We start from the raw sequence: 15,178 nt of genomic DNA, 5'->3' as shown, positions 1-15,178 counted from the left end.
ATCCATCCATCCAAACATACATCTATACATCCATCCATCCACCCATGTATACATCCATCCATCCATCCAAACATACATCTATACATCCATCCATCCACCCATGTATACATCCATCCATCCATCCAAACATACATCTATACATCCATGCATCCATCCAAACATCCATCCATTCATATGAATGTGGTGATGGTGATAGATCTGGTGTGGTGGATTAATAGTGGGTCTCTGAGGTTTGTATCGGTGTTCCTGATCCCGCCCATGTTCTCTTCCTGCAGATAGAAGAGGAGAACGCGGCTCTGCTCGCCGCTCTCACCGACAGTTTGGATGGGATTGTGGATGCCGAGGTGGGTGGACTCTCTGTGTTCCCCGCCCTGGGGGAGGAGCCCAGCCAAGAAGAGGAAGATGGTCTTTCTCTCAGCGCCGAGGACTTCAGCCAGCCTCTGGGGTCCGAGACCGAGGACCCGTCTCTGGTAAGAACACAGAGCGGCGTGAAGCAGCATCAGAACTGTTTCTTTTGTCTCTATTCTGGGTCTGGACCTCAATTTTCCACATCTCCCTCTGTTATGTTTGGTATACAAAAGAGAAACAGGAGATGAATATACCAAACATAACAGAGGGCTGTTATGTTTGGTATTCATCTCCTGTTTCTCTTTTGTCATTGGTCTGCAAATCAAACGTCTCTCACAGCCCAACAGACAGAGATCCTTTAATGCGAGCTTCAAACCCTATCCAGCCCTCGTCACCCCGACGTGCTGAGCCTCTCCTTTCCCATGCTCTCCCTGCAGCTTTCTCCCCCGTATCTCCATCTGTGTCGCGTTCACTAACCTTCATGATCCCCTCATCGGCCTGCGAGGTTCAAAGTCTGCCTTTAACTGCAGGAAAACAGAGCAGCACAAAGTAACCTTTCATCCTGTGTGTGTGTGGGGGTGGGGGTCCCGTTTCTGGGAACCAGGCATTATTTCAGTCACACAAATAGGGTGAAATGCTTCAGAGAGAGCGCCTTGTAGAGGTTTGTGTGAGAATGAGATCTGGTCATAAATGATGAAATCCTGAAAAAGAATAAAGTCTGAGATGTGTTGAGAACGGCGATACAACAGTTTCTTACAGCGAGCTGCTGACTTCAGACTTTTAGGAAACTTTCAAAGTTGTGTGAGTGATTTGACGATTCTGCAGACCTACACAGTCTCAGGACCATGAGTGAGGTGGTCTGTGTTGGTCTTTGTGCTGAAGTGTGTGTGTGTCTGTTCTCCCCCCCCCCCCCGGGCCTCTTCCTTGTTCCCTGAATCACTCTTCCTGGAACAAATCCTGTTCTCTCCCCACTTGCCCCTCCCCCCGTTATCAGCCCTTGTGTGCACCTGAGCCCGTCGCCTCCTTACCAAAAACTCTGAAACCTGTTGAGCCCCCCCTGCTGGGCTCAGCCTGGAGGTAATTGAAGCAGGAAGTTATTTGACTGCTCATGCGATTACCTCCAATGCGGTCTTGTTGCTCTCGTCACAAACACAAATCCACCCGCTTCCTCAGCGCACGGTGCTCGCAGGCTTTACTTGTGTGCTCTGATTTAGCGGCAGCTGACAAAGATGCTATTGTTTGGCAGTCGTGAGTCATGGCGGATGTCTGAATACCTGCAGTGTAAATGTTTACCAGCATGCTCTGACTTCTTTTTGTACTGACACGATGAGGCCATCTATAAAACCACCCTGTTGAGCCACATTTGCTGGGCTCTAAAATGAATGCAGTGATAGACTGTGAGATAAGAACGGGTCAATATCCTTTATGGAACAATAAAATATGTTCTTACAGTGAAAGAAGACACCATTGAGTCTCCTTGGATTGAACTGCTCCGCAGAATTATACCAGCAAATGAATGATGGAGCCTTACAGTGAATGCAGCTGTGCTGCAGTGTGTAAGCCGTGAGGAAGCAGACTGAGCGATGGCAGCATATCAGCCGTTGCTCTTCTCTGGTACAGGTGCACTGTAGTAACTGCTTTGGCCTCAAGCCACTTTATACTTTATACTGGAGTAATAGAGAGAAAACCCCAACAATGAGACAACCCCCTAGGAGCAAGCACTTGGTAACAGTGGAAAGGAAAAACTGTTTGAACAAAAAGAAACCTCCAACAGAACCAGGCTCAGGGTGGGAGCCTGCCTGCTGTTACCTCTTCAAACCGCTTTGCAACCCACCCCACCCCAGCACCTCCACTTCATGCTTTTACTAACTTAATGTAACTGACACCTGCTCATATCTGTGCTGGGGTCAGAGGTTGGAGCTGGGGTCAGAGGTCGGTGCGGTGCAGTATAAAAGAAGGAATCTGTGCATTTTTATGCCTCATGCTTCTCACGTATGTATACAAAAGGACCAAGAGGTCAAGGAGCGCCAAATATAAATGATGAGAGGTTCTGTTCCCCACCTAAATAATATCTGAACACTAAGACTACAGAACCACAGACACTAACAGACACGTAGGTGGAGCCTTGACAGTGTTGGTGTAATCATGTCCAGTGTCCAGGGCCCCATCATCGTTATCCCTGTTCATTTAAAGCTACACTGTAAAGTGTGTGCACCCACTGCGAGCTGTTTTAGTGACACCACTGGGATTGAGTGTTCAGTTTGACAACATGCAGAACACATCACCAACGACACGTTTAGGAATAATACTTATATACAAGGTAGTAAGACAGAGGTTTTACTGTATGACTGGAGTACTCTAGTGTACTAACAGTAGTGGGGACGGATCTGAGAGGCATTAGCAGGAAAATAGGGCATTCCTTCCAAATTGGTGGAAATTGCAGTGACGGTAAATGTTTCAGTAATCAGGACAGTTTGGCTGTTGAGGAAGCCAAAAAAGAAGCAGTCAAGCCTGTGAGCGCTAACGGTGAGTGTGTGCCGGCAGGAAGTCGGGCATCGCTGCAGGCGGTTAAATGCAATGAAGCTTTTGTTTGGTGCAAAACAGGCCAAAGATAGTGAGCTGTCACGCCACGACATGCCGTCGTCTCTGCTGTCTCACACGTTTGTCCTTGAAGCTTCGGCGGTCATCAGTCAGCCAGAACTCAGGTTGTAAGTACGAGACCCCGAAGGTCACAGAAACGCCAGCTCAGACTTCATGACTGTCGCCGTCGTTTATTCTTGAAGTTTTGGTGCACTTTTGATAATATTGATCCCAAAGGTCCACATGTAGAAAACTCCAGAGCAGTTTGATTGTGACAGATGCAACTCTGAGACTCTTTAAATAGCTTTAAATTATTACACTGCACAGGGCTGCGTTTGACTTGAGAAACAATTTTAAAAAGTGAAGGTGTTCTCACAGGTGCAGCAGCCGGACATCCATGCAGGCAGAGCAGCCTCCTAACAACATTATTCTCTTTACTCTGCGTGCTGTCACATGACTGCTGTCACTGTGTTCAGGCTTAAATGAGGTGGCGGCCTCTACTGATAAATCCTAGAATCCTAAATTTTGTTCCAAAGTCTTCTAAAAGTCGTGTCTGTGTGGCGTGATTATAATTACATGACATATACGTATAAAGCTGCATAAACAGTGACAAGTTCAGTTTCCTCAGAGCTAAAAGAGCCGTGCAGAAGCTTTTAACATGTGTTTTCTCTGCACCGTGTCCCCCTCTTTCGGTGCTTGTGCACACTCTTGCAGTTTGTTCACATGTGATTGGCCCTTGGCTCTTTCTTCATGACTATTTGTCCCAGTGTAGAACAAGGCCTCCATTGATGAGGCCACTGAAGCTGTGGGAGGTGTCCAGAGTAGAGTAGAGCGAAGAAGAGTAAACTGTGTGTTTGAGGGCCCCGGATGCTTTCAGTGGTCCAAACAGACACAAACCTTCAGTTGCCACTTTCACGCCCCTCAATGGGACTCTGAGCGGAGCATCAGCACGCGCTCAGAGCCAAGTTGGCTCGCCCACAAAGAGCCGCTGTGGCCCATTAACGATGTGTGCTTGCAGCCAGTGCTGACGGCTGGTGATGATGTGCAGCGTCGCTCACAGGTACACAGCTTCTAATGCTGACCTCCAGAGAGTCAGCCGCAGCATCACGCCATCATAAACGCTCTGCACGCCCTGCAGTAGGTCTTCATATAATGTTGCTTACATGTGACGGCCCCAATCAGAAACAGAGTTTTTATAAAGCGGCAACATCCGTGAGTTTCTACCAGCGATTCAGAGAGACTGAAAAAGGAGCTGATGGAGCTGACATGAAGCTCAGACCTGCACTGAATGGGCGACGAGGACAGTGGGCGGGGCTTGGGGGGTGCTAGTGTTAATATTCAGCTGAAGGGTAATACTGGGGGATGATGAAGGACAGGTTGGCTTCATGCCTGTAAGAAGACTGTGATGGAGGGATGAAGGAGCAGTCGTGCTCGGTTATTATAGAAAGAGAGAGTTTTTAATGGGAACGTGAGCGTGCCGTGTCGCTGTCAGCTTTAGTCGAGTGATAAATGTACAGTATGTTGACCCGGCCTGCATGTTACTCTTGTACAAACATCCATCAGCGAAGTGTTAACAGCTGACAGAACGTAGATTAAAAACTGGCGCATTCATCTCTCTGTGAGCCCTCTCCCGTGTTTGTGTTTTTACTACATTTGTACATCCGCCTCGCCGTCGTGCACGCGCACAAAGCGGCGCTCTATGTCTACGTCATGAAGACACTTCTGAAACCTTTTGATTTTCTTCCTCCTCAGCTGAAGAAGCTGCTGCTGACGCCTCCCAACATGCCTGCAGGCATGGACGTGCACAAAGAGGGCGTGAATGGCCATCGCTACTGCAACAGAAGCTTGCGCCTTCGTCCGGTCAGGCCTCTGCTGAAGGTGAGACACTTCCTGTCAGTACGTGCTGTTTAAAAGTTCACTACTTGTTGAATTAGGTTTTCAACAGAGCAACGAATTATCAAAATTAAATTCTCCAGTCTCTGGATTTTTACAATGAGTCGACGCAGTACTCGTGGCTGCGTAGGTAGTAGTACATCAGCAGTAAATGGTACAGTATGAAGCAGTTTTTACAGATTGTTAAGCTGTAGAATAAAAGCTTGCCGAGACCTTCCCGAGGAGAGGATGCTGTTGATGCTGGACGGAGTTCACAGAGCTGTGGCTTTAGCTTTAGAGCCGCGTAGCTGTGCTGTGGCAGATGGTGTGAGGGCAGCAGTGAGTTATGTGGATAATCCACAGCTGCATGCAGCACAGACATTAAACGTGAGCCTCTGTGCAGGGCAGGAAACCGCTTCCATGTTTTGTTGTGTGGGGCTTCATTTTTCATTTCCAGGAACAGCTGCAGACAGGAGAATGAAACAAAACAGTTCATCTGAAGCATCAGGATGTAGTGGAAGACTACAGGCTGCTGTAGTTGCATCCTTCATTACTGCATAGCAGGCCTGAACTGTGTTAGCTCACAGCACCGATGCTACAAGGGCTGCAGACCAAAAAGTTGTTCCACAAGCTTTTAAATATCTAGGCACAGAAAGGCCTTTTGACTTTTCCTTTCTTGTCCTTCAGATCGTGTTTTTGTTTCGTCCCGATGGCTTGTTTTCTTTAAAATCCAGCTTCCAAATTCCATCAGATTCTCTGAGCCACCTGAACATGCCGTCTACCAGCACACTGGCGTCAAACACAAAGCAATTCTGAGAATTGTTGTAGAATTTGAGTCTAATTACACTGATCCTTATCATCTGTTGTGATAACAATCACAACAGACTACAGCTACTCAGTAGCATTGTGAGGTAGTATGGCTTCAAAATCATTTATGGCACTGATACTGCCTCCTGCAGAGGGAAACAACATCTATTGCCATGGATACTTAATAAAGTTACGTTATAGTACATTTTTACAGTGAGCCGAGCTGTTTTTGCTCAGCGGTGCACACACAGAGCTGAGCATCATCATATTTCCCTCGCATGTTATTTTTTCCTACATGCTCACCTTGTTTCTCACCCTCTGGTTTATGCTCTTGGTAGACTGTGGTGCTCATTTGGGCAGTGCTTTTTGCAGGTTGTTGGTAGACACGCCCCCACTGCCATGTTTTTTATCCTGTAATGCAGAGCACTTCCTGTTCTAACCGCTTGTTTGTCTCCATCTTCAGAGTGACGTCCCTCAGGAGAGGAAGCCCCGGGCGGTGCGTCCCGCTGGGCGTCTGTGCACAGAGCTTCACCGCCACCTCACCACCACGGAGGACACTGCGGCTCCTGACACGGAGGAGGAGGACGAGGAAGAGGAGGACGAGGACAGTGAGTCTGAGGAGGAAGAAGAGGAGGAGGAGTCCTCCAGCAGTGAAGCAGAGGGAGCGGCAAGCGTGGCCGCTGCCCCCGTTGAGGCACCGAAGCCTCAGTTCAGCTCAGAGAAGGAGCTGCAGTCTGTGGTGGAGTTGATCAGGTACATGCACACCTACTGCCTGCCCTCGCGCAAGCAGCAGGGCTGGGATCGTAAGGACCGTGACCTGCTGCGGTCCCGGGCCCGACCTGAGGCCCCCCGCTCACCTGCCACAACCTCTCACAGTAGAGTGGTACTGGTGGCTGGTCCCGGGACCGGCGGGGGCTCGACTGGGTCAGCCAGCACCGCCACCAGGAAGCTCCCCTTCGCTCGGCGAAGGGAGATGAAGGCAGACTCCCTTCTCCGCACGCTCTTGCAGCAGAGCAGCTCTTTTGACGTGAGCAAGCCCTACAGACTGCACCGCCCACCCTACTCTCTCAGCCCCGACCGAACGGGAGAACCCGCTCCCTCAGGCCCGGCCCAAATCCCCACCTCCGCCAACCCCAAGCCAGACCTTGAGACCCCTGAGAGGAGAAGCCACTCCTCTGAGCCACCACGAAGCCTGGAGAAGACTGCAGACTGCAGCGGCTCCTTCTCAGTTCGGCGCTCACGCCGGCTGGCATCGTTTCCCAGCCGCTTTGCCAAAAGGCTGCGGCCTGAACGGGCCAGGGAAGAAGACAGGAAGGAGGGACGGGTGGGGCTCAAACTGCCGCCCACCCAAGCTGGAGGGGAAAGCGCGACGGAGACGTTGAGGGGAAAGCTAACGTCCAGTGAGCTGAGTCACCCCTGCTGCCACGGTACGTCACGCACGTCCTCCTTCGTTCGTGAAGGCGGGGCCTGCGAGTGTGACCTCGTCACAGCAATACTGACCTACATGCTGATGAGTTTGTACATGGCAGTGAGAGGATTTTTGTTGTGGTTGCAGAAAAGCCAGCCTGCCTGTGTCTGCCTCTCAACACAAAGTCTGCAGGGTGAGTATTCACAGCTCAGAGTACCTGTAGGTTTCATCATGCAGGTGCACCATAGTTATTTAGGCCGGAAACTTCACTTTAGGTTTACTAACGTTGAGCTGACAGCAGTGCAGAGGTGACTCAGCAGGCGCTCCACGCTGAACATACTTCAGATTATGATGCTGAGAGGATTGTTTCAGCTGTGCTAATCTAAAGCCTGTAAACATGCAAATGACTGTTAATCACTTGGAAACCATAAAAACCTCCATTCATTCGTTTCTTCCTGTTTGGGTATTTGCTTAATGATCTTAATTATAAAAATTTGAATGGTTGGCAGTTTGTCAGTGTGTGCACTGTTTGGGCTGACACTAAATTTAAGGCTCCGTGCAGGAACACAGGGACATCACTTACCCTGCAGTGAAACGGTCTCTCTCCAGTTGAGCTCACTTTTACTTCAGTATAAAAGACGCTCATGTTCATCAGAAGTTCTAGCATAAGGTAACCAAAACAGGAAGAACCATCACATTCCGGCTGCTCACCTGTGGGTCTGATGAGATTTCAGGATAAAAGGCTTCAGCACCATCCATGGGGCCATTTCTGAACTTTTAAGCCAGACCCAGATTCATCAGGACCCTGGCTGGTTTCTCAGAATTTAATTTGGGCAGACAGAGTACTTTTTTGAACATTATTGAATGGTGATTGTGTTCAGGGCTCTAACGTGTCCTCTGCTTTGATCCGGCAGAGAGTCCCAGTACAGCACCAAGGCCTTTGAGCAGACGCTCAGCGTGGACCTGTGCGGAACGGCGGGTAAGCCTCTTGCTGCTGGGGCCCCACGCGATGACATCATAGCTGCACATGCTGTTTCTCGCTCATGTACTCAAGCCTTTGTCGTCCCCACTCAGGTCTCACCCCTCCCACGACTCCGCCTCACAAGCCCGTGGAAGACGAGCTGTTCAAGCCGGCAGACGGAGGAAAAGGTGGAGGTGGCGGAAGCGAGCCCGCCCACCTGGCTTCAAACAGCAGTGCTGCCGTAAAGACCTCGTCCTGGGCGAGCCGGGCTCACCACCAGCGGAAGCTGCCAGAGCAGACGGAGCTATACGCTCAGCTGAGGCGCATGGGCCAGGCCAGCGAGACTGACGCCCACCGTGGCTTTGGTGACCATGACTACTGTCTGCTGAGCCTCGGCGAGAGCCGCAAGCGTAGCGCTGCCATCTTTGGCGCCATGTTACAGGGACGAGCAGAGAGCGAGAGAGTCGGTGCTCCAACTCCCAGAGTGGCCGAGGAGGAGCGGGAAGGGAAGGAGAGCGAAGACGGGCTGGTGCACCCGGAGGCTGCAGAGCCGCGGGAGCAGCTGACATCGTCATCGTCACCCCCATCAGACCGCCAGTCGGACGCTGCCACGCCGCCAGCTTCTGAAGAAGAGGCAGAGGGCTCGTCGGTGTCTCGCTCGCCCTCGCCCATCCCCCACCTGTGCCCTAACTCCCCCTCCAGCAAGAAAGACTCCAGGTAAGATGGACACTTGGGGGGGGGTAGAAGCAGAATCCCAGTGAGTCTTACATTGTCAAAGATCAGAGGTCATTATTTCTGGAACACAGGTTTTTTTCTTTGCCGCAGTCACCTGTTACCTGCTCGTGTCTTTCATTTTCACCTCGTGTTTGTCCTAATCTCGCATTCAACCACCCCTGCTCTTTCAGTGAGAACTCGGAGATTTGTCCTGACGACACGCAGAGGATCAAAGCCAATCCTGACGAGGTACGTTCGTCGTTCCAGAGCCTGAGTGCTGATGTAGCCACAGTCAGGTGTGCCTCTGCGTACCTGAGAGCAGCTCTGCGCTCGGCCTCCCCTCGCTTTAGTTCACACATCTTTCAGTATTCTGTATTGTCCTTTGTCCTGACTGTTGCCATGGTTTCCCTGTTGCCAGGACAACTGCCAGGTGTTTTACATCCACAACCTGCCGAGCAGCGTGACCCAGAACATGCTGAGGAAACGCTTTCAGATTTTCGGCAAAGCAGAGGACTGCAAAGTCATCATCTGCAACGAGTAAGTGTGTGTGTGTGTGTGTGTGTGTCATTGAGTCTGTCCCGTGATTGGCCACAGCCCCTAAAGGTCAGAGAGGGTCACTTCCTGAGGGGCTCATTAAATGTGACTTTGAAATTTTAATTTAATGATGGCGCCCGCTCCTGTTGTTGCAGACAAACCCAAACATTTGGTGGTGTTGATGTAATAGTTTTGTTTTGGGGTCAGAGGCGAAGTCACTGCTTCATTGTATCCAGGATGTCACGTGTCTGCATCACGCCTTAAAGCACCAGTAAGCTAATGCACCGCCTGTCCTCTGCCGGCCTGTAGGGAGCGTTGCGGGGTGATAAAGATCCGCTCATCGGGCGTTCAGAAGCACTGGAGAGAGCGGGAAGGTGTTTTCCAGAACGGACCGGTGAGCCCGCGGAGGCTGACGAGGAAGCGCTACATAGACCTCGGTAATGAACGCACACAGCAGCACTCACAGGTGCACTCAGTAACCTGGACAGGTGTGTCAGTCATTAGTGCTGCAGAGGAAGAGCGCTTCAGCTACCGCAGAGCATCCTCCCGCCTGTAGAGGCGGGGCACGCACCCAGCTGTGGTTTGTTTCCCAGCAGCACGCCTGACCTGAAGCTTTGCTCTGTGTGTTTCAGATGAGGCAGGTCCCGGCCCGGTCAAGAGCAAGTACGACGCAATGGACTTTGACACTTTGCTGAAGGAGGCCCAAAAGTCCCTGCACCGCTGACAGTAGAGGTCCACCGTCTGGCCAGCCTTAGTAAAGAGCATCAGCCCTGCAGCGACGCGGCTCTGCCCTCAGACTGACTCCTGGTTCCTCCTCACAAGACGACCTCGCGAAATGTTTACATTTTTACCGTTGGAATAAACAATGAGGACCTCGTTTTTTTAAGTTCTTTCACCGGAGGACACTGCTCATAAACGAGGCGCCGCTGGGACCGCAGAGCGGTGCAGGGTCACTTCAGAGAGATCGCTTCTGTGCTGCTTTCTTGTCTGCACTGGGATGCCGTCGCCTCGCTGTGGACAAGCGGGCGTGAGAGACCCAGTAGCAGATCCTTGCTATCCCTGCGTGGCGTTGGTTGTTGTGGTGTGTGTCCCCATGTGTTCGTTGTTCTGTTTGTTTTGTAAAAAAAGAGAAATGCCCCTCTGAGGTCACGACAGGCGACTACGAGCTGCATTTGCTCGTGCAGTCGCATAACCCCAAAAAAGAACCTGCTTTGTTTCAGCGACAAATTGTGGATGTTATTAATTTTAAAATTACTGTGTGTGTGTGTTATGGACAAAGAATATAAGAAAACGTTTAATGTAATTATTTTATGACTGAGAAAGTTTACAAATCTAATATGAAGAAAAAAAAATCATGTTTTTTCCTTTTTGTAATTGTAGTGCTTCCTTGATTTGATCTATGCACTGTAAGGACGCACCTGTTTCTGCTGTCCCTCCCTCCGATCTCCGCCATGCTGACGTTACGGCTGCTGCTGCTGCTGCTTCACACACGAAGGCTTTCGGGATTTGGGAAAAGTGTTCCCGCACTCGTTCACACGCACTGAAATAAGATGTGAGTTTACTTGAACGCCTGGAGGCGTGGCCTGAGATGGAGGCATAGGCACAGATTAGTTTGCCCACATCCATCAGAACCAGGACGAAAGTTGGAAACACTTTTCCCAGATCTTAGAGCCTCCCTGTCTCCCTGATGGGAGCCCCCCAACCGCCAATGCAACCGTTACTGTTTACATCTGGACAGCAGCAAGCGTGAGGAAAATGGAGAGCGCTCTGTACAAATCCAGCACTTTGTCCAGTATTCACCCCTTGAAGCTGCTCATCAGCCCTGTGGGGCCAAGAGCTGCCCGCGGGTCACGTGTGTGGGCCGGCCGCGGCGCGAGCCTTGCCCTCGACAGCACGCAGAAGGATCGGCTGGTCTCGTGGAATGTATTCGAGGACCTGAATGTAATCGTGGCGTTTTCCCCGTTTCTGCTCGCCCAAAGATTGTGGAGCTCTCCGGTGCTTTAAAAGGCTACACTGGCAGGGCTGCGTGAGCCGCTCCGGCCTCAGCGGTTGTCCGCTTGCGGCCGATTTACATTCCCTGCGCAGCTAGCAGCAGCAGCACCCCGTCAAAGGGAGAGAGCCTCCACAGCTGACGGCGAGGTGGCATGATATGGCCCGAGGACGAGCAAGGGGCCGGCCGAAAGGGAAGGAACAGAGCGGGGGTTTCCCGCCTGCTTCAGATGAGCATCTCTACCTCACATCCATCCGCCCCCGCCCTTTGTCTGTGTACGCTCTCCCCCTCCTCTTTTATAAGTGTCTGTCACTGGTTTCTTTGCTCTGTGTTTTCGGTGTGGGGCTTTTCTTTGCTGATGGGCAGTGTGGGTGGGTTTCTTTTAATACTGCGACTCCTACCACTACTAGCCACGATGGGGGGCTACTCTCTGTGTCCGGGGCCGCCTCACGGCGGTCCTCGGCGTGTCTGTTTCTTCGAGTCTCGACCGTGTCCTCGTGTAGCTGAGTGTTTCGTCTTCGTCTCGTGTTTAAGTTGGACACTACTGATGCTAACCCTAACCTGGGCCGGGCCAGGGGGGCGGAGCAGGTCAGGTTACCCGTCTTTCCCTCGTTCTTCCTCGGGAATGCGCCCAATCCTGATCTGCTCATCCTCGCTCCCGGCCCGACTCTCTCTCTCTCGCTCTCTCTCTTTGGGTTTGAGGGTTCCGGGCCTTCCCCAGACTCCTCCCACTTCTTTCCCCTTCCTCTTCCTTTCTCTATCTAATCGACTTGTTGGTAACACACAAAAAATTGAATGTTTACATCACTTGATTCTTGTCTGACTTTATTAGGAACGCACACTAAGTACAAAGGCGCCTTATTCAGTGTTTCAAACTAAAACAACAGCAAGCAAAGTGTCCCGGGGGGGCCGCACCCCTCCCCCAAGGCTCACTGATGTCCAAAACGTATACATACTGATGGAGGAACAAGAACCCCTGAATGAGTATTTGTGCTTAGTATGTATACTACTCAAAAGTGAGAGAATGTGCTGGTTTACATGTTAAAAAGAAATATATGAGTATATAATGTGTACATAGCACTATGCCTCATTGTAAACATAAAATGTATTGTGTGTTTTTGTAAAGGTGGTGGGTCACTGTTGATTCTGAATCAGGCGGGAGGTGCTGGTTTGGGTCGGGGAGGAAATCCAACACTGTAGTTCCCTTTAGTCCGTCACACTAGCACGTCCCATTTCTTTGCTGTTTATGAAACGATTCGTTTTGTTTTCAGTTTTCTGAAAAAGCAATTTAAGATGCAATACGTAATAATCTTCTGATTACAGCCATCCTCACATCCTGAGGAAATAATGTGTGTGGGTGGTGCTGAGGTGTACTGCCGGATGCTCTGTGCGCAGACCGCAGCGGGAGGAAAGCGGTGCGTCGTGAATGGCCATCTGAATTTACTCTTGCACAAAATTGTCACAAACGGTGAAACGGCGTTTCCCATCAAAGAGCCAATGGGAAGGAGTTTCTGTCGTGTGTCAGCAGCAGCCGATCCACACCGCGACCAGAACACGGGATGTGAGAGGGGGGAAACAAAAGGAAGCTGTCGCCGGTTTGACCCTGTTAAATATCTGCACCCCCCCCCCCTCCCCCCGCAGAGGCACAGGTGTGTGGGCGGAGTTTCTGGCTGAGGTTTCCGCCCTGCTTTTAATTTGAAAATCTGAGACCGAGAGGGGTTTCTGCAGTCAGTCCTCCAGGTGAACGACATCAGCTACCCCCGTCTCCAAACGGCAAGCCTTAAAAACCAGCCGGGGGAACCACTAGCTTTTATTATTACTGTTTAACCTCCTTTCCAATCCAATGTGGTTTATTATTAAATAATTACTGACGTAATTACAACTTTTTTCAATAGCCATATTATAAAAAATATATACATATATATGAATATATATTTGTGTGTTTGTGTAGATATCTAGATGATTATATACTTTCTTATAGAAAACTTTGATGTTGATCATTCTCCTGAGTGTTTTGAGAACACATTTCAGCATACATACATATATATATATATATAAAAGTGCTGTCTGCCTGGTCTAGGTCCTAGGTCAGCAGGCAGCAAATCCAAATAATTTTAAAAAAAAAAACCTTCCAAAGGGAATACCCTCGTCACAATGCAATACCTTTCTTTCCACTCTTCCTTTCAGAAAAATGGGAAATGGCAAGAAAATCATTTGTTAGGCAGGTTAACCAAAAAAATTTTAAAAAATCTTCAGTAATAAAGAGCTTGGCTCGCAGCTCGTGGAAAAACACGTAACGTCTTGGGTTTTCTACGTTGGCGACGCCGTGGCCATTTAAAAAAAAAAAAAAAACGCGTCCGATCACGCCTCGTTTCACATCTTGTCGGGTTTTTGGTTTGAGAATGGAGCCCAGCATCGACGCGTCTTTATCTGCTAAATGTGAGTTTGGAAACTCGACAAAGGGCATACTCGTTTCATCGTTTCTCATTTCTATTGATTTCCTGTCTATTTACATCTAATGACTATCAGATTCACAAATTCTTATTTTTTCTTTTTTAACTTAGTTTTTGGTAAAAGACAAAAAGGTAAATACTGCTAGTGAGATTTTATATTTTTACATATGTTGGTTTTATTTTGCGTGTCTTCTTTTTTATTTATATGCCACTTAGTTTGGACGTCTTTGGTTTTGTGTGAATTCATATGTCTGCAGAATGTGGAGACAAAGGCATTTCAGTATTTTTGAATTGTTAAAATCTAGTTTCATAGAAGCGGAGTATCTGATGTTATAAATTATATTTTAATTCATGTAAATAGTTTAAAACAGAAGATTATGGCTTCCTTTTAAACTGAATACATTTCTCTTCAGAGATTGTTTACATTATTAAACTGTAGAGATGTGCTCCTCATATACTGTATAAAGTACATATATTCATTGATTTGCCTCCAAAAATAAAATCCTAATGAACAAACCTTCAGTGCACGTGCTGCTTTTTGGCACAAACGGGCGAAGCCACCGGAAGACCACCCAGGTCTCCAGCCGTTTGTCAAGGCCGAAAATTGAAGCCACTGACTCTGTCCCACGTAAACAAGCTTTTTCTGCTGTTTTAATGCAGCAGTCTGTGGTTCACCAGCTTCAGCCCACAGTATGTTCAGTTTTCATGCTGTCACCACCTGTCATACAGCACCAATCGCAGCAGTAGTCGTCTAAAGGTGCTTTACACAATCAGACCTCCCCTGTAAACAACGTTTGGCGACGGTGGGAATGAAGAACTCCCTTTTAACCGGGAGAAATCTCCAACCAAACTGGGGTAAGGGAGGCCTCCTGGCTCTGTACAAATCCATCACTTCTGCACTTTGTCCAGTATTCACCCCTCGAAGCTGCTCATCAGACCTGCAGGGCCAAGAGCTGCCCACAGGTCACGAGTGCAGGCCGGAGGCGAGTGTGGAGGGAATGGCTGGTTTCTGATACAGGGACGTTGTTAGCAGAGTGGAAGTGCTTTCTTTATAGGCGGATTTTCAGAATAATACTCATGTTGTGTTGAAGTACGAAGGAGAACTGCAATACTGCATCCAATACTTCCACTGCTAGAGACGGCCAGTTTCCTGTAAATAGGATCAAATAAGAACTCAGTGTTGCTGGATCCAGTCCTGAGAGTAAATGTCACTTCTGAAAAATTACTGCATCTCATATTTCCAAAATCGTCTCCGGAGCCAAAAGTGTTTAAGACTAAACTCTGTGACTTGGTACGTCGTGCACGGGGATGTTGAGTGCATGTCACAGTAAACTACGCTGACGCAAATAAATTTTAGTCACTGTGCCGTCTGTTTGACTGACGAGACACGGTGTCTGTCTCCTGAATGGAAGATTGAACTGAACTGGAAGCTGGTTCCACACAAGAGGGGCCTGAAAACTGAAGGCTCTCCCTCCCATTCTACTTTTAAATACTCTAGGAACAACAAATAA

The 15,178-nt window shown here is 49.2% G+C and overlaps 1 protein-coding gene across 2 annotated transcripts in view; it reads left to right on the top strand.

The window, feature by feature from the left end:
* Positions 1–13,106, top strand: part of ppargc1b (peroxisome proliferator-activated receptor gamma, coactivator 1 beta) — a 59,577-nt gene extending 46,471 nt beyond the window's left edge. For both annotated transcript variants that reach the window (XM_085360924.1, XM_085360933.1), the window contains exons 3-12: positions 276–470; positions 4,681–4,806; positions 6,071–7,034; positions 7,163–7,208; positions 7,930–7,994; positions 8,090–8,693; positions 8,882–8,939; positions 9,109–9,227; positions 9,534–9,661; positions 9,857–13,106. In XM_085360924.1, the coding sequence (XP_085217050.1) occupies positions 276–470; positions 4,681–4,806; positions 6,071–7,034; positions 7,163–7,208; positions 7,930–7,994; positions 8,090–8,693; positions 8,882–8,939; positions 9,109–9,227; positions 9,534–9,661; positions 9,857–9,948 (2,397 nt within the window). In that variant the 3' untranslated portion in view covers positions 9,949–13,106. The remainder of the gene's footprint in view (positions 1–275; positions 471–4,680; positions 4,807–6,070; positions 7,035–7,162; positions 7,209–7,929; positions 7,995–8,089; positions 8,694–8,881; positions 8,940–9,108; positions 9,228–9,533; positions 9,662–9,856) is intronic.
* The last annotated feature ends 2,072 nt before the right edge of the window (positions 13,107–15,178 follow it).

This window comes from Diplotaxodon limnothrissa, linkage group LG2 (assembly GCF_057381915.1).
Source record: "Diplotaxodon limnothrissa isolate DT_005_m linkage group LG2, D_limnothrissa_male_GT1.1, whole genome shotgun sequence".
Classification (NCBI taxonomy): Eukaryota; Metazoa; Chordata; class Actinopteri; order Cichliformes; family Cichlidae; genus Diplotaxodon; species Diplotaxodon limnothrissa.
This window is presented reverse-complemented; position numbering and strand designations above follow the sequence as displayed.